This window comes from Chiloscyllium punctatum, chromosome 9 (assembly GCF_047496795.1).
Source record: "Chiloscyllium punctatum isolate Juve2018m chromosome 9, sChiPun1.3, whole genome shotgun sequence".
NCBI classification, from domain to species: domain Eukaryota; kingdom Metazoa; phylum Chordata; class Chondrichthyes; order Orectolobiformes; family Hemiscylliidae; genus Chiloscyllium; species Chiloscyllium punctatum.
The window spans coordinates 52491452-52511908 of record NC_092747.1 but is presented as its reverse complement, the minus strand read 5'-3'; the positions used below and the strand labels follow the sequence as shown (position 1 = coordinate 52511908).

General features: G+C 39.7%; 1 protein-coding gene across 2 annotated transcripts in view; it reads left to right on the top strand.

Annotated features, from left to right (window-relative positions):
* Window positions 1-20457, top strand: part of dync2h1 (dynein cytoplasmic 2 heavy chain 1) — a 571463-nt gene that overhangs the window by 463655 nt on the left and 87351 nt on the right. For both annotated transcript variants that reach the window (XM_072577509.1, XM_072577508.1), the window contains 2 exons: window positions 5746-5957; window positions 8883-8987. In XM_072577509.1, coding sequence (XP_072433610.1) covers window positions 5746-5957; window positions 8883-8987 — 317 coding nt within the window. The remainder of the gene's footprint in view (window positions 1-5745; window positions 5958-8882; window positions 8988-20457) is intronic.

Genomic DNA, 20457 nt, shown 5'->3' with positions numbered 1-20457 from the left:
ATAAGATTACCTCAGAGAAGCTCAACTTTTTGCCCTTGAAGCAAAGAGGATTATGGGGATATGAGATAGAGTTGTAGAAGATTATAGCAGATTTGGATGTGGTAAATAAGGAAAATCTGTTCCTGTTATTTGATATTAAAATTACTAAGGGAGATGGATTTAAAGTTTCTGCAAGAGGTGTAGAAATAACATGAGAAAAATATAGTGAGCAGTAATGTACTAGAACCCGCTGCCCACAGGTTTGTGGAGCTAAAGTTGATTAATGATTTGTAAGGAAAATTGGATCGGTGTTTGAACGAAATAACCTTGCAGGCCAAAGGGATAGAGTGGAGAAACAGGATTGCTGCATTGAGAGCTGGCATTATCTCAATGGAATTAATGATCTCCTTTGATGCCATAATTATTTTATGATGTTACGGCTTTATGTATTCACTGACTTGCACTGATTGTATCCCAGAGATAACATTGGGAATGTCTTCTTTTAAATAATTTGGATTGGTATTGTATAGAGCCAAGGGATTCCATATGTAGAATTAAGTGGAAGCTAGAGAACTTGGGGAAACAAATAGTGATATCAGGAAATGTGTCAATATTACAGAAGAGTAGGTGCTAGAAGTCTTAAAACGCATAAATGTGGATAATTTCCTGGGACCTGATCAGGTGTATCCTAGAATCTTGTGGGAAGCTAGGGAAGTAATTGCTGGACCCGGTGCTGAGATAGGCATGAGTGAGGTGCCAGAAGATTGAATAACATGGTGCCACTATTTCAGAAAGATAGTAAGAAAAAACCAGGGAACTATAGATTGCTGAGCTGACTTCAGTGGTGGGTAAGTTGTTGGATGGGACTTTGAGGGATGGGATTTACATGTATTTGGAAAGGCAAGGACTGATTGGGGATGGTCAGCATGGCTTTGTGCGTGGGTTTTTGAAGAAGTGACTAAGAAGATTGATGCAGGTAGAGTGGTGGACATGGTCTGTATGGACGTCACAGTAATGCATTTGACAAAATTTTGCATGGTAGATTGATTAGCAAAATTAGATCACATGGAATAAAGAGAGAACCAGTTATTTGGATACAAAATTGGGTCAAAGATAGGAGGCAGAGGGTGGTTGTAGAGGGTTGCTTTTCGGACTGAAGGCCTTTGACCAGTGGAGTACCACAAGGATGAGTGCTGGGTCCACTGCTTTTGATCATTTATATAAATGATTTGGATGTGAACATGGGAGGTATGGTTAGTAAGTTTGCAGATGACACCAAAATTAGTAGAGTAGTGAACAGCAAAGAAGATTACCTCTGAGTTCAATTGGATCTTGATCAAATGGGTTGAGGAGTGGGCAGATGGATTTAATTTAGATAAGTGTGAGATACTACATTCTGGTAGGTCAAGTCAGCGCACTTATACACTTCCTGGGGAGATATACCAAACAAAGAAACCTTGGGTTGCAAGTTCATATTCCTTGAAAGCGGACTCGCAACTAGATAAGGTAGTGAAGAAGGCATTTGGTACGCTTGCCTTTAATAGTTAGTGCATTGAGTATAGGAGTTGGAAGGTCATGTTGCCACTGTACAGGGCATTGGTTAGGGCACTTTTGGAATACTGTGTTCAATTCTGTCTCCCTGCTATAGGAAAGATGTTGTGAACCTTAAAAGGGTTCAGAAAAGATTTACTAGGATGTTGCCAGGGTTAATGTGTTGAGCAAAGGGAGAGGTTGAATAGGCTGGGATTGTTTTTCTTAGAGTTTCAGAGGCTGAAGGGTGACCTTATAGATGCTCATAACATTATGAGGGGCACGGATAGAGTGAATAGCTAAGGTCTTTTCTCCAGGGTAGGGGAGTCCAAAATTAGAGGATGTAGGTTTAAGGTGAGAGGAGAAAGATTTAAAAGGGTGCTAAGGGGCAACTTTTTCACACAGAAGGTGGTGCGTGTGTGGAATGATCTGCCAGAGGAGATGGCGGAGGCTAGTACAATTACAACATTTAAAAGTATATGAATCAGAAGGATTTAGAGGGATATGGGCCAAATGCTGACAAATAAGGCTAATTTATGTAGAATATCTGTTTGGTGTGAATGAGTTGGACCGAAGGGTCTGTTTCCATGCTGTTCATTTCTCTGACTCTAAGTGGCAAATGATACCAGTACAAGTTGTAGACCTCGATAATAATTTTCCTGACTGCCTACATTTCTCAAATACAGTAACTTGGAAGCCATCACAAATTCAGCTTATAATAGGGTGCATTAAATGCATGTGTTACTTCCTGACTTCCATTTATTAAAATGGATTTTGTGCAGCTACTACTTGGTCCAGTTTATTTTTCTTTACAGTGCTGCTGACAATTCACTATCTGTGCTGCCTTATGGGTATTATTTTCTCTACACATGTTTCTTCATTCTTCTGGTATTCCTTTATGAACTCTGATTTGAAAAATGATTGTTGTCAAAACATTTTGCAATTACCTCCAAAGACAAACCAGGTGCATAACCCTGGAGACAATATAGAAGCCTACAGTCAGTTATAAAGCAACTTTGTAGAAGTCTGGAAGCAGTTACTTTTGTTCATCTATTAAATTAATTTTAATTTGAAAATAATAACTATATCGCCCAGAGATGAATAGACTAAGGCTTTGCTTGAAGCTTTAAAGAAATTTGACAGTGTGTTTTCTTTTAAAATCTTCCTGATTCCAGTGGCTTTGTGTGTTAACATGATTGTTGCATGACAAACAAAACTAAGCCTCTGCAAATACATGACATTAGTGCACCTGCACCTGTGGCATAGGGATGAGACAGTAACCAAAGTTTGTGACAAAAGACTCATCCCTTACTTTGAACCGGCTATGAACATAGGAGAAGCTTTCCTAGTGAATTTGACCAAAGAATGCAATCATAAAAAAGAAAGCGAGAGTTAAAATTAGTTATTGTGAAGTAACAGCAACCTTTGTCAGACAGATGGGTAAAGTGAACTGCAGGAATTCATCAGCATGTAAAATAAATTATCACCTACTGTTGGGAAATAAGGCAGGGCAGGTGACTGAGGTGTCAGTGGGGGAGCACTTTGGGGCCAGCGACTTTAATTATATTAGATTTAAAATAGTGATGGAAAAGGATAGACCAGATCTAAAAGTTGAAATTCTAAATTGGACAAAGGCAAATTTTGATGGTATTAGGCAAGAACTTTCAAAAGCAGATTGGGGCCAGATGTTCACAGGTAAAGGGACGGCTGGAAAATGGAAAGCCTTCAGAAATGAGATAACAAGAATCCAGACAAAGTATCTTCCTGTTAGGGTGAAAGGAAAGGCTGGTAGTTATAGAGAATGCTGGGTGACTAAAGAAATTGAGGGTTTGGTTAAGAAAAAGAAGGAAGCATATGTAAGGTATAGACAGGACAGATCGAGTGAATCCTTAGAAGAGTATAAAGGCATTAGGAGTATACTTAAGATGGAAATCAGGAGGGCAAAAAGGGGACATGAGATAGCTTTGGCAAATAGAATTAAGGAGAATCCAAAGGGTTTTTACAAATACGTTAAGGACAAAAGGATAACTAGGGAGAGAATAGGGCCCCTCAAAGATCAACAAGGCGGCCTTTGTGTGGAGCCGCAGAAAATGGGGGAGATACTAAACGAGTATTTTGCATCAGTATTTACTGTGGAAAATGATATGTAAGATTTAGAAAGTAGCGAAATAGATGGTGACACCTTGCAAAATGTCCATATTACAGAGGAGGAAGTGCTGGATGTCTTGAAACGCATAAAGGTGGATAAATCCCCAGGATCTGATCAGGTGTACCCTAGAACTCTGTGGGAAGCTAGGGAAGTGATTGCAGGTCCTCTTGCTGAGATATTTGTATAGTCGATAGTCACAGGTGAGGTGTTGGAAGACTGGAGGTTGGCTAACGTGGTGCCACTCTTTAAGAAGGGTAGTAAGAACAAGCCAGGGAACTATAGACCAGTGAGCCTGACTTTGGTGGTGGTCAAATTGTTGGAAGGAATCCTGAGGGACAGGATGTACATGTATTTGGAAAGGCAAGGACTGATTAGGGATAGTCAACATGGCTTTGTGCATGGGAAATCATGTCTCACAAACTTGACTGATTTTTTGAAGAAGTAACAAAGAGGATTGATGAGGGCAGAGCAGTAGATGTGATCTATATGGACTTCAGTAAGGTGTTCGACAAGGTTTCCCATGGGAGACTGGTTAGCAAGGTTGGATCTCATGGAATACAGGGAGAACTAGCCATTTGGATACAGAACTGTCTCAAAGGTAGAAGACAGACGGTGGTGGTGGAGGGTTGTTTTTCAGACTGGAGGCCTGTGACCAGTGGAGTGCCACAAGGATTGGTGCTGGGTCCTCTACTTTTTGTCATTTACATAAATGATTTGGATGCGAGCATAAAAGGTACAGTTAGTAAGTTTGCAGATGATACCAAAATTGGAGGTTAGTGGACAACGAAGAAGGTTACCTCGGATTACAACAGGATCTTGATCAGATGGGCTAATGGGCCGAGAAGTAGCAGAAGGAGTTTAATTCAGATAAATATGAGGTGCTGCATTTTGGGAAAGCAAATCTTAGCAGGACTTGTACACTTAATGGTAAGGTCCTAGGGAGTGTTGCTGAACAAAGAGACCTTGAAGTGCAGGTTCATAACTCCTTGAAAGTGGAGTCGCAGGTAGATAGGATAGTGAAGAAGGAATTTGGTATGCTTTCCTTTATCAGTCAGAGTATTGAGTACAGGAGTTGGGACTATATGTTGCGGCTTTACAGGATATTGGTTAGGCCACTATTGGAATATTGCATGCAATTCTGGTCTCCTTCCTATCGGAAAGATGTTGTGAAACTTGAAAGGGTTCAGAAAAGCTTTACAAGGACGTTGCCAGGGTTGGAGGATTTGAGCTATGGGAAGAGGCTGAACAGGCAGGGGCTGTTTTCCCTGGAGCGTCGGAAGCTTGTAAACCTTATCAAGGTTTACAAAATTTATGAGGGGCATGGATAGGATGGGGTGGGGGAGTCCAGAACTAGAGAGCATAGGTTTAGGGTGAGAGGGGAAAGATATAAAAGAGACCTAAGGGGCAACTTTTTCACACAGAAGTTGGTATGTGTAAGGATTGAGCTACCAAAGGAAGTGGTGGAGGTTGGTATAATTGCAACATTTAAAAGGCATTTGAATGGGTATATAAATAGGAAGGGTTTGGAGGGATATGGGCTGGGTGCCGGCAGGTGGGACTAGATTGGGTTGGGATATCTGGTCGGCGTGGGCGGGTTGGACTGAAGGGTCTGTTTCCATGCTGTACATCACTGTGACTCCATTCATATTTGTGGCACTTACTTATGAAACAGCTCCTGTAACATACGTTATTATTTACACACTGGGATTTCTGAGGAGATAGGCTTTTATTGTATATCCTGAAGGTAACTACTGGTCCTTAAGCGACAGTTTAAGAAAAAACCTAACTTTCTGGTTTTATCTGATCCCTGATCCACGTGCCATGACTTCTCCCAGGTGCAACCTTGAAGTTAAAACTGCAGTAGAATTGTTTAATCAAGGCTCAATCTGCATGTTTATAGTCAGGTCTCACAGCCTTCTCGTGCATCTGTTAAAAAGCAGTTTAAACTGAAACATAAAGAGCTCAGGAGAAAATAGTGATATATGTTGAACATCCATGCCACTTACAGATGATTAAGTCTTATCTATGATACATCCTCTGTAGCAGTACTATCTTCAAACTCAACTATCATTCATTGGTATTCACAGAAAGAAAGGATGTTCAGTGGGAGTTTGTTCGTGGTCTATTAGAAAATGCTATCTATGGTGGACGCATTGACAACATTTTTGATCTACGAGTCCTGAATTCCTATCTAGAACAATTTTTTAGCCCTAGAGCGATTGCTGGATCACAGTCCAGGAGCAAAAACATAGCATCATTTCCATCATCCATCACTGTGCCAAGATCCTGCAGCATTATGGTAGGTGATGTTAATAACTTCTGTAGCTGCAAATAGTGGAAATTTTCCATCTGGTAAGAAATGACATTTTAATTTAATTTTTAAAGCTTCATTGGAGATGAGGATCCATTTATGTCATTTGCTGTTGAGGAATTTCTTTAATAATAAACTTTAAGCAGCTGGCATAATTAAATAGGATTCATTTAAAAAAGGTAATGCCTTCTCTGTTCATGAACTTTCATGTTTTGATTAAATGAACTTGCAGGTCACAGTGGAAGATCTATGTAATAGCTGTAATATGCTTAAATACCATAGACCTTTATTTTCTACTCTTTAGTAGAGTACTGGATTTTTGTTTGAAGTATGTTTGTTACAGAACATGATTCTGTAATTCCTTAGTCCTTCTGTTTTGATTCCTTACACACATTAATTTGCATGCTGTCAGTTTACTGCACAACTGTCCTTCTTTCATGTTTAAGCAATCATTCCCACCAGTTCAAGAAGACCTGCCATTTCTTGCATTTACTCAACTCTGTCTCCTCAGTGCTGCTACCAATTACCTCTGTCTCATCTGATTTTGCCCTAACATCAAAGCTTTCACTTATAAATTCCATCCGTTCAGTGACTACAAAGAAAACACCACCATAACTGATGACAGCCCCTCCTCACTGAATCACAGCATTATTGTCATTCGGCCAACATGTCTGTACCAGCTCTCCAAATGAGCAATTTACTTACTGCTTTCTCCCAGTAACTAGTCACTGTCTCAGGCTTAGTCAGTCTGTTTAGCAAATTTGGAGTCCTGCTTAATTCAATGCTGAGTTTAACAGCTACACATCCTATCCATGTCTAAGATTTCTTGCTTTAATCTCCAAAACGCTACCTGACCAAACCATAATTGGAAGTAAAGAAATGACAGCTGTCGTCTTGCTAAAGAAGTGTGTTTTTTAATCTATTTGCATAATAAATAATCAAAACGAAGTATCAATGGTACAATGGAATCTTAACACTTATTGCATTTAATGTAAACTTCAAGAAAGTGCTATTTTTAAAAAAACGATGGACAATCGCATGGACTAAATAGTTTTCCCTGCAGTGTGTTAAAAAAATGGATAAACGTGGGGTAGGTGTTCCACAAACTAGTCAAGCAACAGCCTGACAGAATTATATTTACAGAATCATACCCTTCGTTCCTATCCCACCAGCATATACGTTTGAAAAGTGGCAGCAGATTGGTAGAAAACCATAAGCAAGGTATTCTTGCTGATTACCTGTGACTGCCCTCCATTAGCTCATGATGCAACAGTTCTCTGCATTGAACACCATTTGAAATAAACATTGGGAGGGTAGCAAGAGCCCAGAGTGTACTCTGGGTTGAAGACTTCAATATCCAACACCAAGAGTGGCTCGGTAGCACCGCAAGTGATTGAACTGGCTGACGGCTGTCAGCTGTCAGACAGGCCTTATGGAACTTGGGAAATATATTTGACCTCATCCTTATCAACCTAATTACTGCAGATACACCTGGACAAGACCGTACTAATAGGAATGACAGCTGCACACATCTTGTAGGGACAGAGTCCTGTGACAACAACTTTCATTAAGTTGTGTGATAAATAGCATAGATTGAGAACAAATCGAGTAGGTCAAAACTACATTCCCTGAGGCCTTGTGAACCGTCAGCAGCAGCAAAATTACATTATATCGTAATCTCTAATCTCATTGGGCTAGGCTCACACTGATGGAAGTCATTTTCCAGAGTCAGACATGGCTTGACAGATCAATTTTTTTATTATTGCGGTTTGTTTTCTGTTGTGGCCAGTTACTGAACATGTTCACAAGAGGATACCAATATACATTTAACAAAAGAGCATAATTACATTACCATTACAGTTTTATGTGAAAGCAAAAAAGAAATAAAGCTATGTTTGTACATATGACAAATTGGAAAAATCTTGTCTTAGGCAGCAAACAGATAGATTCAATCCCTTTTCACAACAAAGTCCTTTGCAGCTACTCAACCCTGGTGAAGTGTCACTTCCTTCTTTGTTTTTTAATTTCTTATTTAATTGATGTGGTTACAAACAGTGCCTTTTTGGCAAAATTATACAAATTCAGATGTTTTTCTCTCTATTACTGTCCTTCTTTGCGATACATAAACATGTTAACTCATTAACGCTTCTTCATCAAACTCTAAGAAAAATGAGTTTTTCTCAGTCCTGTGTACTTGAAATGTCAAAACAACTTTAGACTTTTTTTTCCAACTCTGATGACCTGGAGACTGCCAAGGTAAACTGGACTTGAATTCTACTTTGGAACCCAAGTTCCCAGATAATAATATATCATAAATCTTCGTTGGAATCAGATATCTTATCTATCACTGTCACTTGTAGTAGAGCATGCTAGTAATTGCGTCAGACGTATTCCAAAAAGTGGTACCAACATAGTGAAGCTACATCATAAGATTATGTGCCTGCTAAATCGCCATATCTTGATTGCTTCTTGATTTGAGCCAGTTGATTTTTTTGAGTCAGTCACCAAAATAATGTGAACGTTAATGTATATTGTCGATGTGGACTTCCAAAGTTGTGTGATTTACCTATTGCGTAAGAAACTCAGAACATTCACAGAATTGATGGTAAACATGTAAGTTGGTAGTTGTTTTTAAAACAAGCAGATGGAAGATGTAAGAACGTAAGTAATAAGAATTTCATAAATTCAAAACAAAGTTGAATAGCTTTTTTGATACTCAGGAGATTAAGAGACATAAGTCTTGAGAGAAAAGATTAGACATGTTCATATTAAATGGCAGAACAGCCTTTAGGGGGGTCATTTGATGACTGCTGTCCTTCTTTATATATTCATATGGAACTTATAGAATGTGATTAGTTTTAATGCCTTGAAATCTATTCTTGGATAATCAATATCCATTCTTATCTGTTATAGGATTACCGTGCCATTATTACTCATTTACCAGAAGATGACAAACCTGCATATTTTGGCTTACCTGCCAACATAGAACGATCATCACAATGCATTTTCAGCAACCAGGTAATTGGTTTAGATTTTTATTTGATATTTAAGAAGCTATTGTTGTGAATTTCATCTCAATTCTATGGTCTGGTTAATTGACAAGAAATAGGCATCCAAGGGAGACAATCACAGAGGTATACCTTCAGAACACTAACCATAATGTTGATGCTCATGGGGATGTATTAGAAAGCTACTAACATGTGTGATTAATTTTATAATGTCCTCACTCCTCATCCTCTTTCTCAGTGCTGTTGTAATCAAGCCTTCCTTCACTTCTCACTGATCAGCTTTGGGATTGGGGATCCATCACTGAGGTCACCTTCCCAGGTCAAGTTCCAGCTCCATAGGAAAATGTACTAATGAACCATGAGCTGTCCTAAGTGTGACTTGACAGTAAACATGACAAAAGCCCCAAACTTTGTTATGCCTCACTAGGGTAGCATGCTGAAAATTAAACACCACAATTCCTGGATATAATGATTTTATTATGTATGCAGAATTTGCTAATTTCCTAGATTTTTAGACCTAGGTTAATAGGAAGCACAGAGCAGATTTCTTAAGAAGAACTACAATTATAAACAACTTAGCCTCAAGCTACAGGTAAACAGTGTATGAACTATTCTCAAATCTACTAATTAAAATTCTAGCTCACCTAAAATCTCTGCCTTACACATACATACAGAGAGACATGAATGGGCAGAGGGAAGGACTGGGTTAGCAGCTCAGTGGTCTTTAGCAAAAGGTTTGCTGAGGTGATTTTTGTGCGACTAGGAATGCTAGTTTTCAGACTTCCTTCTCTGAATGCTTTCACTTGTTTTCAGGAGGCACGGGGTGACTAGTTTACATTTATAAAAGTAATTGATTAAAAGTTATGGCTAATAGCAACTACTGAAAGAAAAGTAAATTAGCAAATAAGAGCAAAATAGTTCAGATGCTAGAGACTGAAATAAAAACAAAATGCTGGAGAAATCCAACAGATCTAGCAGGATTTGTGGAGAGAGAAACAAAGTTAATATTTTGAAGCCATTACTGTTCTACAGAACTCCAACTACTTGTTGACAGCTGAATCTCCATTTGCAACCCCAACCTAGCTCCAATTCATCTGCTAATCTCCTATCAGCACTGACAATGAGTGTCAGATTACATGCTTTCAAAAAGTACAGCCTCTTTTCAAAAAGAGACTGGTATCCTGTCACCAAGTATCCCTTTATTTACTTGTGCATAGCACACTGGCTGTGCCCAGCTGCTTGGAGTCAGTTGCCTGAACTGAGGAGATTCTAATCTTCTGGTTATATTTTCTTTTATATAGCTCAGTGAAGAAAAACAAAAACACAAAAAGAAAAACAGAAGGTAATGTCTCCTTAGTCAAGGGAACTCTCTCCCCCCACACTACAATGACTGACCAGCCAGCTTGGAGTCCTTCCTCAACTGAGAAGATTCAAATCTCTTGGTTATACCTTTAATTTAAAAAAAGTACAAAATACAAACACACAGTTAACATGAACAGTTTATACAAGAAACAGCAGTTTACAGGGGAAAAGGGGTGGCAAAGCCCCGACCCAAACCCCACAATACAACCAGTTCACAGGAAAATGAGGGTGAACCTCGAATCCCACCTCACATCATCAAGAAGGAAATGGGGAACACAATTACATACAGACACTCCGATCAATCAAACAATAAAACGATGCATATAACAGACACCCCTAGCAAACCACTCGTTCCTCCCACTTTCTGGCCACTCAAAGACAGCCTGCATTTACAGGCTTCTTGGTCCATCCTATGCGCTATCTGGCTCTCACCCACCCTGATGCATATCCGGACCATGGACTGCCCCGACACACCTTTCAGCCACGCTGAGGACAGCCCATCTCCCTCCCTGGGAGGGTAGCGCAAAGGGAAGCCCGCAAGCCTTCCAGCGCCACACCCTGCCCCTACACGCCATCTGACTCTCGGCCCCCCGATGCACCTTTTGGCCACTACAAGGACAACCTGTACTGCCTCCCTTCTCGGGAAGACCATGCTCAGAACAGCCTACCCGGCTCTCAGGGCAACTCGCATCAGGCTGACCTAGCCACCTTTTGGTTCTCTGGGTGACAGCTTTTGGACAACCTGAGCCTCCCAGCTCAGTAAGGCCTGCCAGACCCAGGGACGCACAAGACAGTGCAGGTGATAAACCTGACAAGCAACAAGCCAGTCAATTACCTTCAAACAGAGTCCCTTCCGGTACACAGAGCCTATTGTCAGAAATGGAGTCCACTCCAGTATGTAGAGTCCATTGCCAGAAAGAGTCCACCACCAAATGCAGAATCCACTCCACTGTGCAAGTTCACTCCTGAAGGCAGCAAATGCACACCCCACAGCACGCACACAGATGTTCGGTCTTCATAAAGACCTGGTCCATCCACAAAGGACCAGGCCCACTCTCAGGAATACAGTTCATTATAAAAAGGTACAGTTAACTGACAGGAGATGGTTCACTCCAACCGGCAGCAAATGCTCACCACCCAGCACTTTCATAGATGTTCAGTCTCCAGAGGCTTCATCCACCCACAGAGGAACAGTACATCTGGAAAGGTGCATTCTCACAGGGGCTCAGTCCAAAAAAAGTGAAAACATATGCAAAAAAGAAAGACATCCAGAGAACAAGGGCGAAGCCCTGCCACAAAATCAGCATAGTCCTTCCCTCAAAAAAGGAAAAAAGGAGTAACACAGGCTGTAACCAGCCAGTGAAACAACAATTCCCTAATGAGAACTGGAATACACCTGAAACACATTGACTGCGTAGATCAGCCAGTCCAGAAATCCGTTCTCAATAAAAAAGGAATACCAGTTAACAAACTGGCATTGTAGATCAAACTGCCCCAAAAAACAGAAACTGGTAACAGTATTCACTGGCTATGGCCAGCCGGCTTGGAGTCCATACTGAGGAGATTCTAATCTCTAGGTTATTTTTTATTTTAATAAACAATGCAAAATACAGTTAACGTGAATAGCTGTGTACAAGAAACAGCAATTTACAGGGGAAAGGGGCGGCAAAGCCAGACCCCAAACCCCACCATACAACCAGTTTGCAGGGAAATGTGCACTAAGCTCGAATCCCACCTCGAATCAAGGAAACGGTGAATGCAATCACATACAGACAGTTGGGTAAACTCAACAATAGAACAGTGCATATATCACAGACACCTCTAGCAACCCAGCAAACCACCCGTCCCTCCCATCTTCCAGCCACTCATAGGAAGTCCACCCTTATGGACTCTCTATCTGCGCCAACACAACTTCCGGCCACTTCTAGGACAGCCCTTCTTGTCCCCTCCTCCCACCCCTCCAGGACGACAGCACTCAGAACAGCCTTCCCACCTTCTCTCTATTTATCTCTCCATCTCTATTTATCTCTCACCATCTCTGTCTCTCTGTTCATCTCTGTCTCTCTTTATCTCTATCTCTCAGTCTTTTATCTCTCTATCTCTCTATCTCTCTCTCTCAATTATCTCTGTCTATCTATTTATCTCTCTATTTGTGTCTCTCTGTTTATTTCTCTCCCTATCTCTGTCAGTTTATCTCTCCTTCTCTACTTATATATCTCTCTATTTATATCTCTCTCTACTTATACATCTCTCTATTTATATCTCTCTCTATCTCTCTCCCCCATTTATATCTCTCTCTTTATCGCTCTCTCTCGCTCTAGCTATCTCTCCATCTTTCTATCTAGCTCTCCATCTTTTTATCCATCTCTCTCTATCTTGCTCTATCTCACTGTCACTCTAGCTATCTCTCCCTCTATTTGTCTCTCTCTCCATCTTTCTATCTGTCTGTCTCTCTCTCTCTCCATCTGTCTCTCTCTCTCTCTATTTATATATCTATTTATCTATCTTTCTCTCTATATTTCTCTCTGTCTCTCTATTTATCTCTCTCTCTATCTATATCGCTACTAATCTTTCTCTCTCTCTTTCTCTGTCTCTGTATTTGTCTCTGTCTCTCTCTTTATCTTTCCCTCACTCAGAAAGAACAGCCATACAATTCCAAGTCATGGTGGCCAACGGCTTGGAGCAGAACTGTCAGGTTGTGGTGTTCCCATGGATCCGCTCTCATTGTCTTTCTAGGTGGTAATGGTCCTGGGTTTGGAAAGTGATATAGAAGGATTTTAGCCCAAAATTAAAAATACAGACAAAAAGCAATGGCCTTTACAAAATGATAGACTCTTCCATGTTTGAACTCTGTGTTACTTTTCTGATTGCTCACCACCACCATCATCAATCATAGTTGCTAGCACCACAGAGCCTTCCTCTCACCCATTGGTCTTAGTATTGTTCTTTGGAAAATCAGCAATGATTTAGTTGAATTGTACAGTAGGTTTAGAGGGCTGAATGGCCTACTCCTGTTTCCTACGTTCCTAACCTACCTCTCTACACATAAATTGAAGGATTTTGTACAGTATATCCATAAATATCAGACATTAGCCAAACAAAACTAGAATATGTTGACCAAAATAAGTCAGCAATATATAAACTCCAGAATAAAATAAAGATCTAAATGTCGAACGCATTTTTTACCTGTTACTAAAAATTTAAAAAAAGGAGCAATCAAAAAACTATAATTTATTTATTTGCATATGAGTAAACTAATAAATACTGGGAGTCAAAAGCAAAATAAAGTAACAAAAGTACTTGAAATGTACAGCAGAGTAATCAGTATTTGAATGGTTAACCTTTCCTTCCTTGCTTCTGATCCTGTTTCTATACTGCGAATACTGTCTGTTCCTGCAATGTTCATTTTATCCTTCTGTGGTTAAACGTGTGCTGGAATTCTTTATATTTCTAGCTCTATCTAGATGCAGATTGACTTGTGTTACGATCCTTGTGAAGATTGATAACATAAGAAATCACGTGACACTATTTGAAAGAAACCACTCAACAGAATCTTCATTTCTTAACTAAACTAGGTAGCATAAATATAATTCCATCATTAGTTAGAACCAAGTTATTTCAAACAGAGGTGGATTTCACTTCAACCAGCCAATCTGAGAAAGGCGTGCCTCAGAGTTACCAGCACTCACTCACTCACTTCCCACACTAATATGGAGTCATGAGCCATCTCTCAGTCTTTCCAATTTGACCTCCACTGGCATGACCTCTTACTTTCCCATCCAATCATTTCAGTCCTCAAGCTGCATTTACCAGCAACAATTTTCCATCTAAAGACCATAGACATAATTACTACAAATAGGAGGCACATCTATCAATCCTCTTTCATTTGGGTCATTACAGTCATAATGGCACAGAAACCCCAGAGACTCCATTCTCTCAGTCCTTAATTATCTGGAGGGGCTCTGACACTACTTCAACGGCAGCAATGGGTATGGGATAATTCCCAAGACAAACAGTTACACTGGCACAGACATTTGCAGATTCTTAGAGACCTTTAAAAATTGGTGAGTGAGATCCAGAACCTAAACTTATGAATAAAAAACAAATAGCTGGAGAACTCAACAGCATCCAGCAGCATCTGTGGAGAGAAAGCAGATTTAACATTTTAAGTTCAGGGTTAATGGATCTATTTAAATTGCCTGACAGAATACTGTTCCATTTGATGAGAACCTTGCTTGTTTTCACTTAGCATGAATTCTTAGTCTTCTCAACAGCCAAACAGAAGAAGGTGGACTGGCCTTATTTTCTGCATAAATGTGGAACCATGCAATCCACGGTCTATCCGACTTGACCTCAAATTTGTAGAATCTCTCACTTCCCAATTAATTGTTTCAACTCTTGAGGTATATTCACCCACAATTACCTTCTTCATCCACATGGCAACTCAAGGTGACATGGGGTTTCTTGGAACCTAATTTTTTTATACCATGGAAACCAATTATTCTTTAAGAAACAGCAGGTTATTAAACCAAAGAGGAGCTTAAGTTAAAACTTGTTAATATTTAATACAGATGTGCAGAGGAGTAACTTCAGGCAAAGAGTAATCAATACTTGGAAAGAGTTTGGTGTAACATAGTGGGGGTTATGATTTTGCACATCAAGAGCCAAATTGCTTTTTTCATTTTTATCTCCTTTATGGTTTATGAATGAGACATTCTATAAATGTGGTCCATCATTTAGATAAGGTTATCTTAAAATTTGCAAAAACCTTGAAGTAATATATTATTCCATAGTTACAGTCTACCAGGCAAATAATTAATGTATTTTCTGTAGATGGTGCTATTGCAGTCTTCCAAAGTAAAAAGAAATGCTCGCATAACCATGCCAAATATCTTTCAGTTTTTATGAAGTTTTTATGAAGTTTAGTCACATTTCTAATGTAGAAAATGCAGCAGGCAATTTATATGGAGCCAATTCCAACAAACAACAATGTGACAATGACCATATTATGTCTTTTGTGATGTTAGTTGAAAGATAAATATTGGCTATGACACCAGGAATAACGTCTCCGCTCTCCTTTGAAATAGTGCTGTAACATCTCATATACCTAGATAAGCAAGCATATGTGCTGTCAGTTGAACACAATTTGAGGGGTGGCACCTCAATGCTGCGCTGGAATATCAGCATAATATTTGTCTTGTTGAGCTAGACTGCAACTTGAACCCAGAACCTTATGCCTCAGATCAATTGAGCCATGGCTGACAATTAGAGTATGATTTGCAAATAAGCTCAGATTCAAGAATGTGAAACAAAACCAAAAATTGCCAGAGAAACTCAGCAGGTCTGGCAGCATTTGTAGAGAGAAAGCAGGGTTAACGTTTCAGGTCTAATGACCCTTCTCCTGAAGATGAATTGCTGGACCCAAACATTACCTTTCCTTTCTCTGCACAGATGCTGCCAATTCCTGCTGAGTTTCTCCAGGAATTTCTAGTTTGGTTTCAGAGTTCCAGCAACTGCATTGCTTTGGTTTATCCAAGGATATGTCCCAGCAAGTGTAACAGCTGCAGAGTCCAGATCAAGACCAACCCAGGTCTAACACCTGAGCACCATGCCTATTATAGAAAGTAGCAGGAATAACATGAGACCAGGTAAACTGATTGATGACAGACTGATGGTTACAAATTATAATGGACTAACGAGCTATCAATTGGAGTGACAGTACATTCAACATGGATAGATTATCCCCTTTTTGGGACTACGGCTTCTGCAACCACCTGAAAAAAAACACTTAAATGATCAGTTGCTATCTGTTCCCATGGTTTATTGATGGCTATTTGTAACTGATTGCAAAATGCAACTGAATGATCAATATAAATATATGGGGGCTCAAAGAAAACCTGTCTTTTTTTCCTATATAATTACATGTGTTCGCTTATTTATGAAGATAATATTGCCTTGAACTGTAAAAGTTAATGCTGCCTGCAGCATTTGTCTATATTGATATGTCTGAGCTTGGGTGTAAATATGGTAAAAACAATGACTGCAGATGCTGGAAACCAAATACTGGATTAGTGGTGCTGGAAGAGCACAGCAGTTCAGGCAGCATCCAACGAGCAGCGAAATCGACGTTTCGGGCAAAAGCCCTTCATCAGCAATTGGGTGTAAATATGGTTAGTTAAAATACTTAACAAATGATATTTTCCTTTGATGTTTACTAAAACACGACTGAAGGCTAAGCAAAAGATGTTGAAAGTTGACATTGGATTTTGTATCACTATGCATTAATCTGTTATTTATATTGTAAACTTATCTATAAGCCCCTTATTGAATCTCATTTTTTCAGTAATGCAGACAATTTAAGTTGTGAAATAAATTGTGCTTTTTGACTATTGACCTGCAGTGGAGTAGATGCAGGTAAGTACTGCAGTGCAGTAGAGAGGATAGCCTTCAGTAACCTTTGCTTCTCCTGTGCACCAAAGAATAAATCCCTTGGGTTGCCTGCTGCTGTATTTCAACCAGCCACAGTACTTGAATACATTAATTGTATAGATTGTGCCTCACAGTACGTGGCTAAAATTAAGAATTCTGCAGTAGATGAAAGCTGCTGAGTCCAAGACAAAATAACTCGTGCTGTGTTAGACACTAACATGCGCCAAATGTGTAGATGTCCAGTACTGTTATTTTTGAAATTAATAGTCTGAATATAAATTGCAGACTGCTAGGTTATATAATTGAGTTTATTAAAAAAATTTTGTCTTTTTAAAACCTTCCAATTTGTCATGCAGCCTGGAAGAATTAGCATGAAAATATTGATTACTGGATCACTCATAAAACTTGTTTTGCTTTCATATGTGAAGGTCTGGGAATGAAAAGAACACAAGTCTTCAGTATACTTCCCATTAACAACAATTTTGTACACTCGTTATTGTCTCATTTGAAAATTAACAACAGCAAATTCAGCATAATCTTCGAATGGTACTTATTCATCTTTTGTATCATATGTTCCATATCTTTCTGCCGCTACAACTCAAGGCAATAAATAAATTAAGATTTGTGGAAGTATTTACTTTAACTATATTTCCATCATGAGTCATAAATAATAACCTATTCTGCTAGAAATAATTTAGTTCATATTTAACGAACTTTCCGACGTTCCGACGTCTGTGCTTCACTAACCACAGCAACCCTGAAAGCTGGCATTTACTGTAACCTCAGAGCAGGATAAGAACAGCATTGCCAGTGGCGTTGAAGGTGACATTGACAATGTTTTTTTATTCATTTGGCTCCTTCTCGACTGCAGTTGGAAATGTTTGCAATATCTTCCGGTTTGCCTTGCACAGTTCCATATGAGAGGTCACTGCACTGTATTCAAAGGGAACTAGCTACATTTGTTCTCCCTCTCCAGAGAACAACTAGCATAGTGAGTGTGTGGCTTGTTAGGACTTCACATTTCCCCATAGTGCATGGTGCCACTACTGTGTGCACAGTGTGTTCCTGGTGTTATATATCAGCTCTGTCCTTTGGTGGAACTCAAAAGAATTCTATTCCCTGAATGTCAGCTAGCACATGACCCTACACAATATGTCATGCAAGTCAGTATCCGATTTATCAGCAGCAACCATGATGCCTTCATCCTGCGGTGCTGGCTGCATTTGAATCTCTGTGGTAGACCAAAACTTTAGTGTTTGGTGATAGGGCTATCCACTGACCACAAGTCTGATAGTTCTGGTGCACAAGCTGTACATAATGCATATAATAATAGACATTCTACCTGAAGCTGCATGGAAGAATAGACTACTGCAATTCTGGAACAGCACTTGTACGGCCTGGATGACAGTGGAGGAAGCTTGTAGTGTTGGCAGAATGATTGCAAAATTCTGCCATAATGAATGGACAACCCTTGCCACTGTATACGTGGTGAGCAGCTGAGGACAAGGAGTCTAAAGAGGAGGAAGTCACCCTAGACTGCTGGTATTACCATGAAAATTAATAAAGTACAATATCAATGACTACAACACCAATCTCTCATTCACACCAGATGTTACTGCTGTCCTTGGTGATTGTAATATATGTGTACCCACAATGTTTCTGTAGTGATAGCTTTTGTTTTTGTGTTCTAATCTAAGTTTGTAAGCTAAATTATGTCAAATCATACACAAATTTGACAAGCAGAAGGCTGGAAGAACACAGTAAGCCAGGCAGCATCAAGAGGTGGAGAAATCGATGTTTTGGGTGTAACCCTTCTTCAGGAATGGGAATTGGGGTAGGGAGAGGTTTTGATAAAGGGTGGGGGGTTTGGGGATGATTAGAGCTTAGAGGTGAGAAGTTAAAGTGTGAGTTATGATGATAGTGTCAACTTCAATAGTTTCGTCTCAGCTGTTGGCCAACCCCTTGGCAGTGGAAGTTCCAGTAATGATCCGCCTTGAGTGCTGGTTTGGTCAGTGTTGGCAGTCACACATATTCTTTTCTGGTTAGTTGTTCTACATTCAGTTGTGTACTATCTAATCTTGTGGTAGACAGAGAAATGTGTAAATAAGTGTCATTAGTTAATTTAGCTATCGTGCCTAATTAGCTTTTGTGTGCTCGCCCTGAGATCTCGATGTGAGGTTTCAGACAGTGCAAATAGTTAAAGGTAGCTTATGAATGATAGTGAGTTTTGATTGATAATTGGGTCTCAGTAGGTGAGTGACAGAGCTGTGCTGATTTGAGCAAAGTTGTTGGAATACTTTTAAAATACATTCATCTGTGTGAAGTCATCTTGCAGCACACATTTAGTTTCTCAAGACTTATCATGTCTGAACAGTCCACCTCACTGGTCTTAATCTCTGGCACACGGCTGGGAGAGATTGCTAGATATTTTCTCCAGAAAAGTTCATTCATTGTTGAGCTTCTGGGTTGTTTGTTTGACATCACGGTCCTGAAATTATATGTTTGAATTTTTGCTTTGTTCCCATTTTTCTTGCATTTTCTTACAAAACATATTTCTAGGGTATACTATTTCAAATTTAAAGAAACCAACTTGCCTCAAAACAGATTTCTTCCAAGATTGACTGTGTATATTTCCACATATTGTTATAACTAGCAAACATCATAAATTGGAAGTTCTCTTCCCAGTAATACTGTGGGTGTACCTACAACAGAGGACTGGAATGGTTCTAAATGTTGTCACCATCACCTGCTCAAGTAAATTTGAGATGTTAGATCACATGGGATTCTGGGTGACCTTGCTAATTGGGTACAAAATTGGCTTAATGGCAGGAGATAGAGTGTGATAGTGGAGGGTTGTTTTTCAGATTGCACCCCTATGACTGGTGGTGTTCCACAGGGATCAGTGCTGGGTCCACTTTTGTTTGTCATTTATATAAATTATTTAGATGAGAGTGTAGAAAACCTGGTTAGTAAGTTTGCAGCTGTCACCAAGACTGGTGGCATAGGTGACAGTGAAGAAGATTTCTAAGATTACAAAGAGATCTTGATCAATTGAGTCAATGGGACGAAAAGTAGTAAATGGAGTTTAATTTGGATAAATGTGAGGTATTGCATTTTGGTAAAACAAACAAAGTCAAGACTTATTTTTAATTGCATAAGACCTTGGGTAGTGTTGTAGAACAGAGACCCAAGAGTTCAGGTACATAATTCTTTGAAGTTTGCATGACATATAGCTAGGTACTTCAGGTTTTGGCATTGCTTGCCTTCACTGCTCAGACCCTTGAGTATAGAAGTTGGGGTGTTACATTGAGCTTGTGCAGGATATTGCTGAGGCCTCTTCTGGAGTATTGTGTCCTGTTCTGGTCTCCTGTTATAGGAAGGATATTATTAAGCTAGAGAGGGTTCAGAAGAGATTTACCAGGATGTTGCTGGGAATGGTGAGTTTGAATTATAAGGAAAGGCTGGATAGGCTGGGACCTTTTTCATTGGAGCGTAGGAGGTTGAGAGGTGACCTTATCGTGAGGGGTATGGATAAGGTGAATGGCAGGTATTGTTTCTCCAGGGTGCAGGATTTCAAGACGAGTGACAAAAATTTAAGGTGAGAGGAGAAAGGTTTAAAAAGATGAGGGGCAATTGTTTTACACAGTGGTTCATGTCTGCATTTAACTTCTGGAGGAACTGGTGCAGTT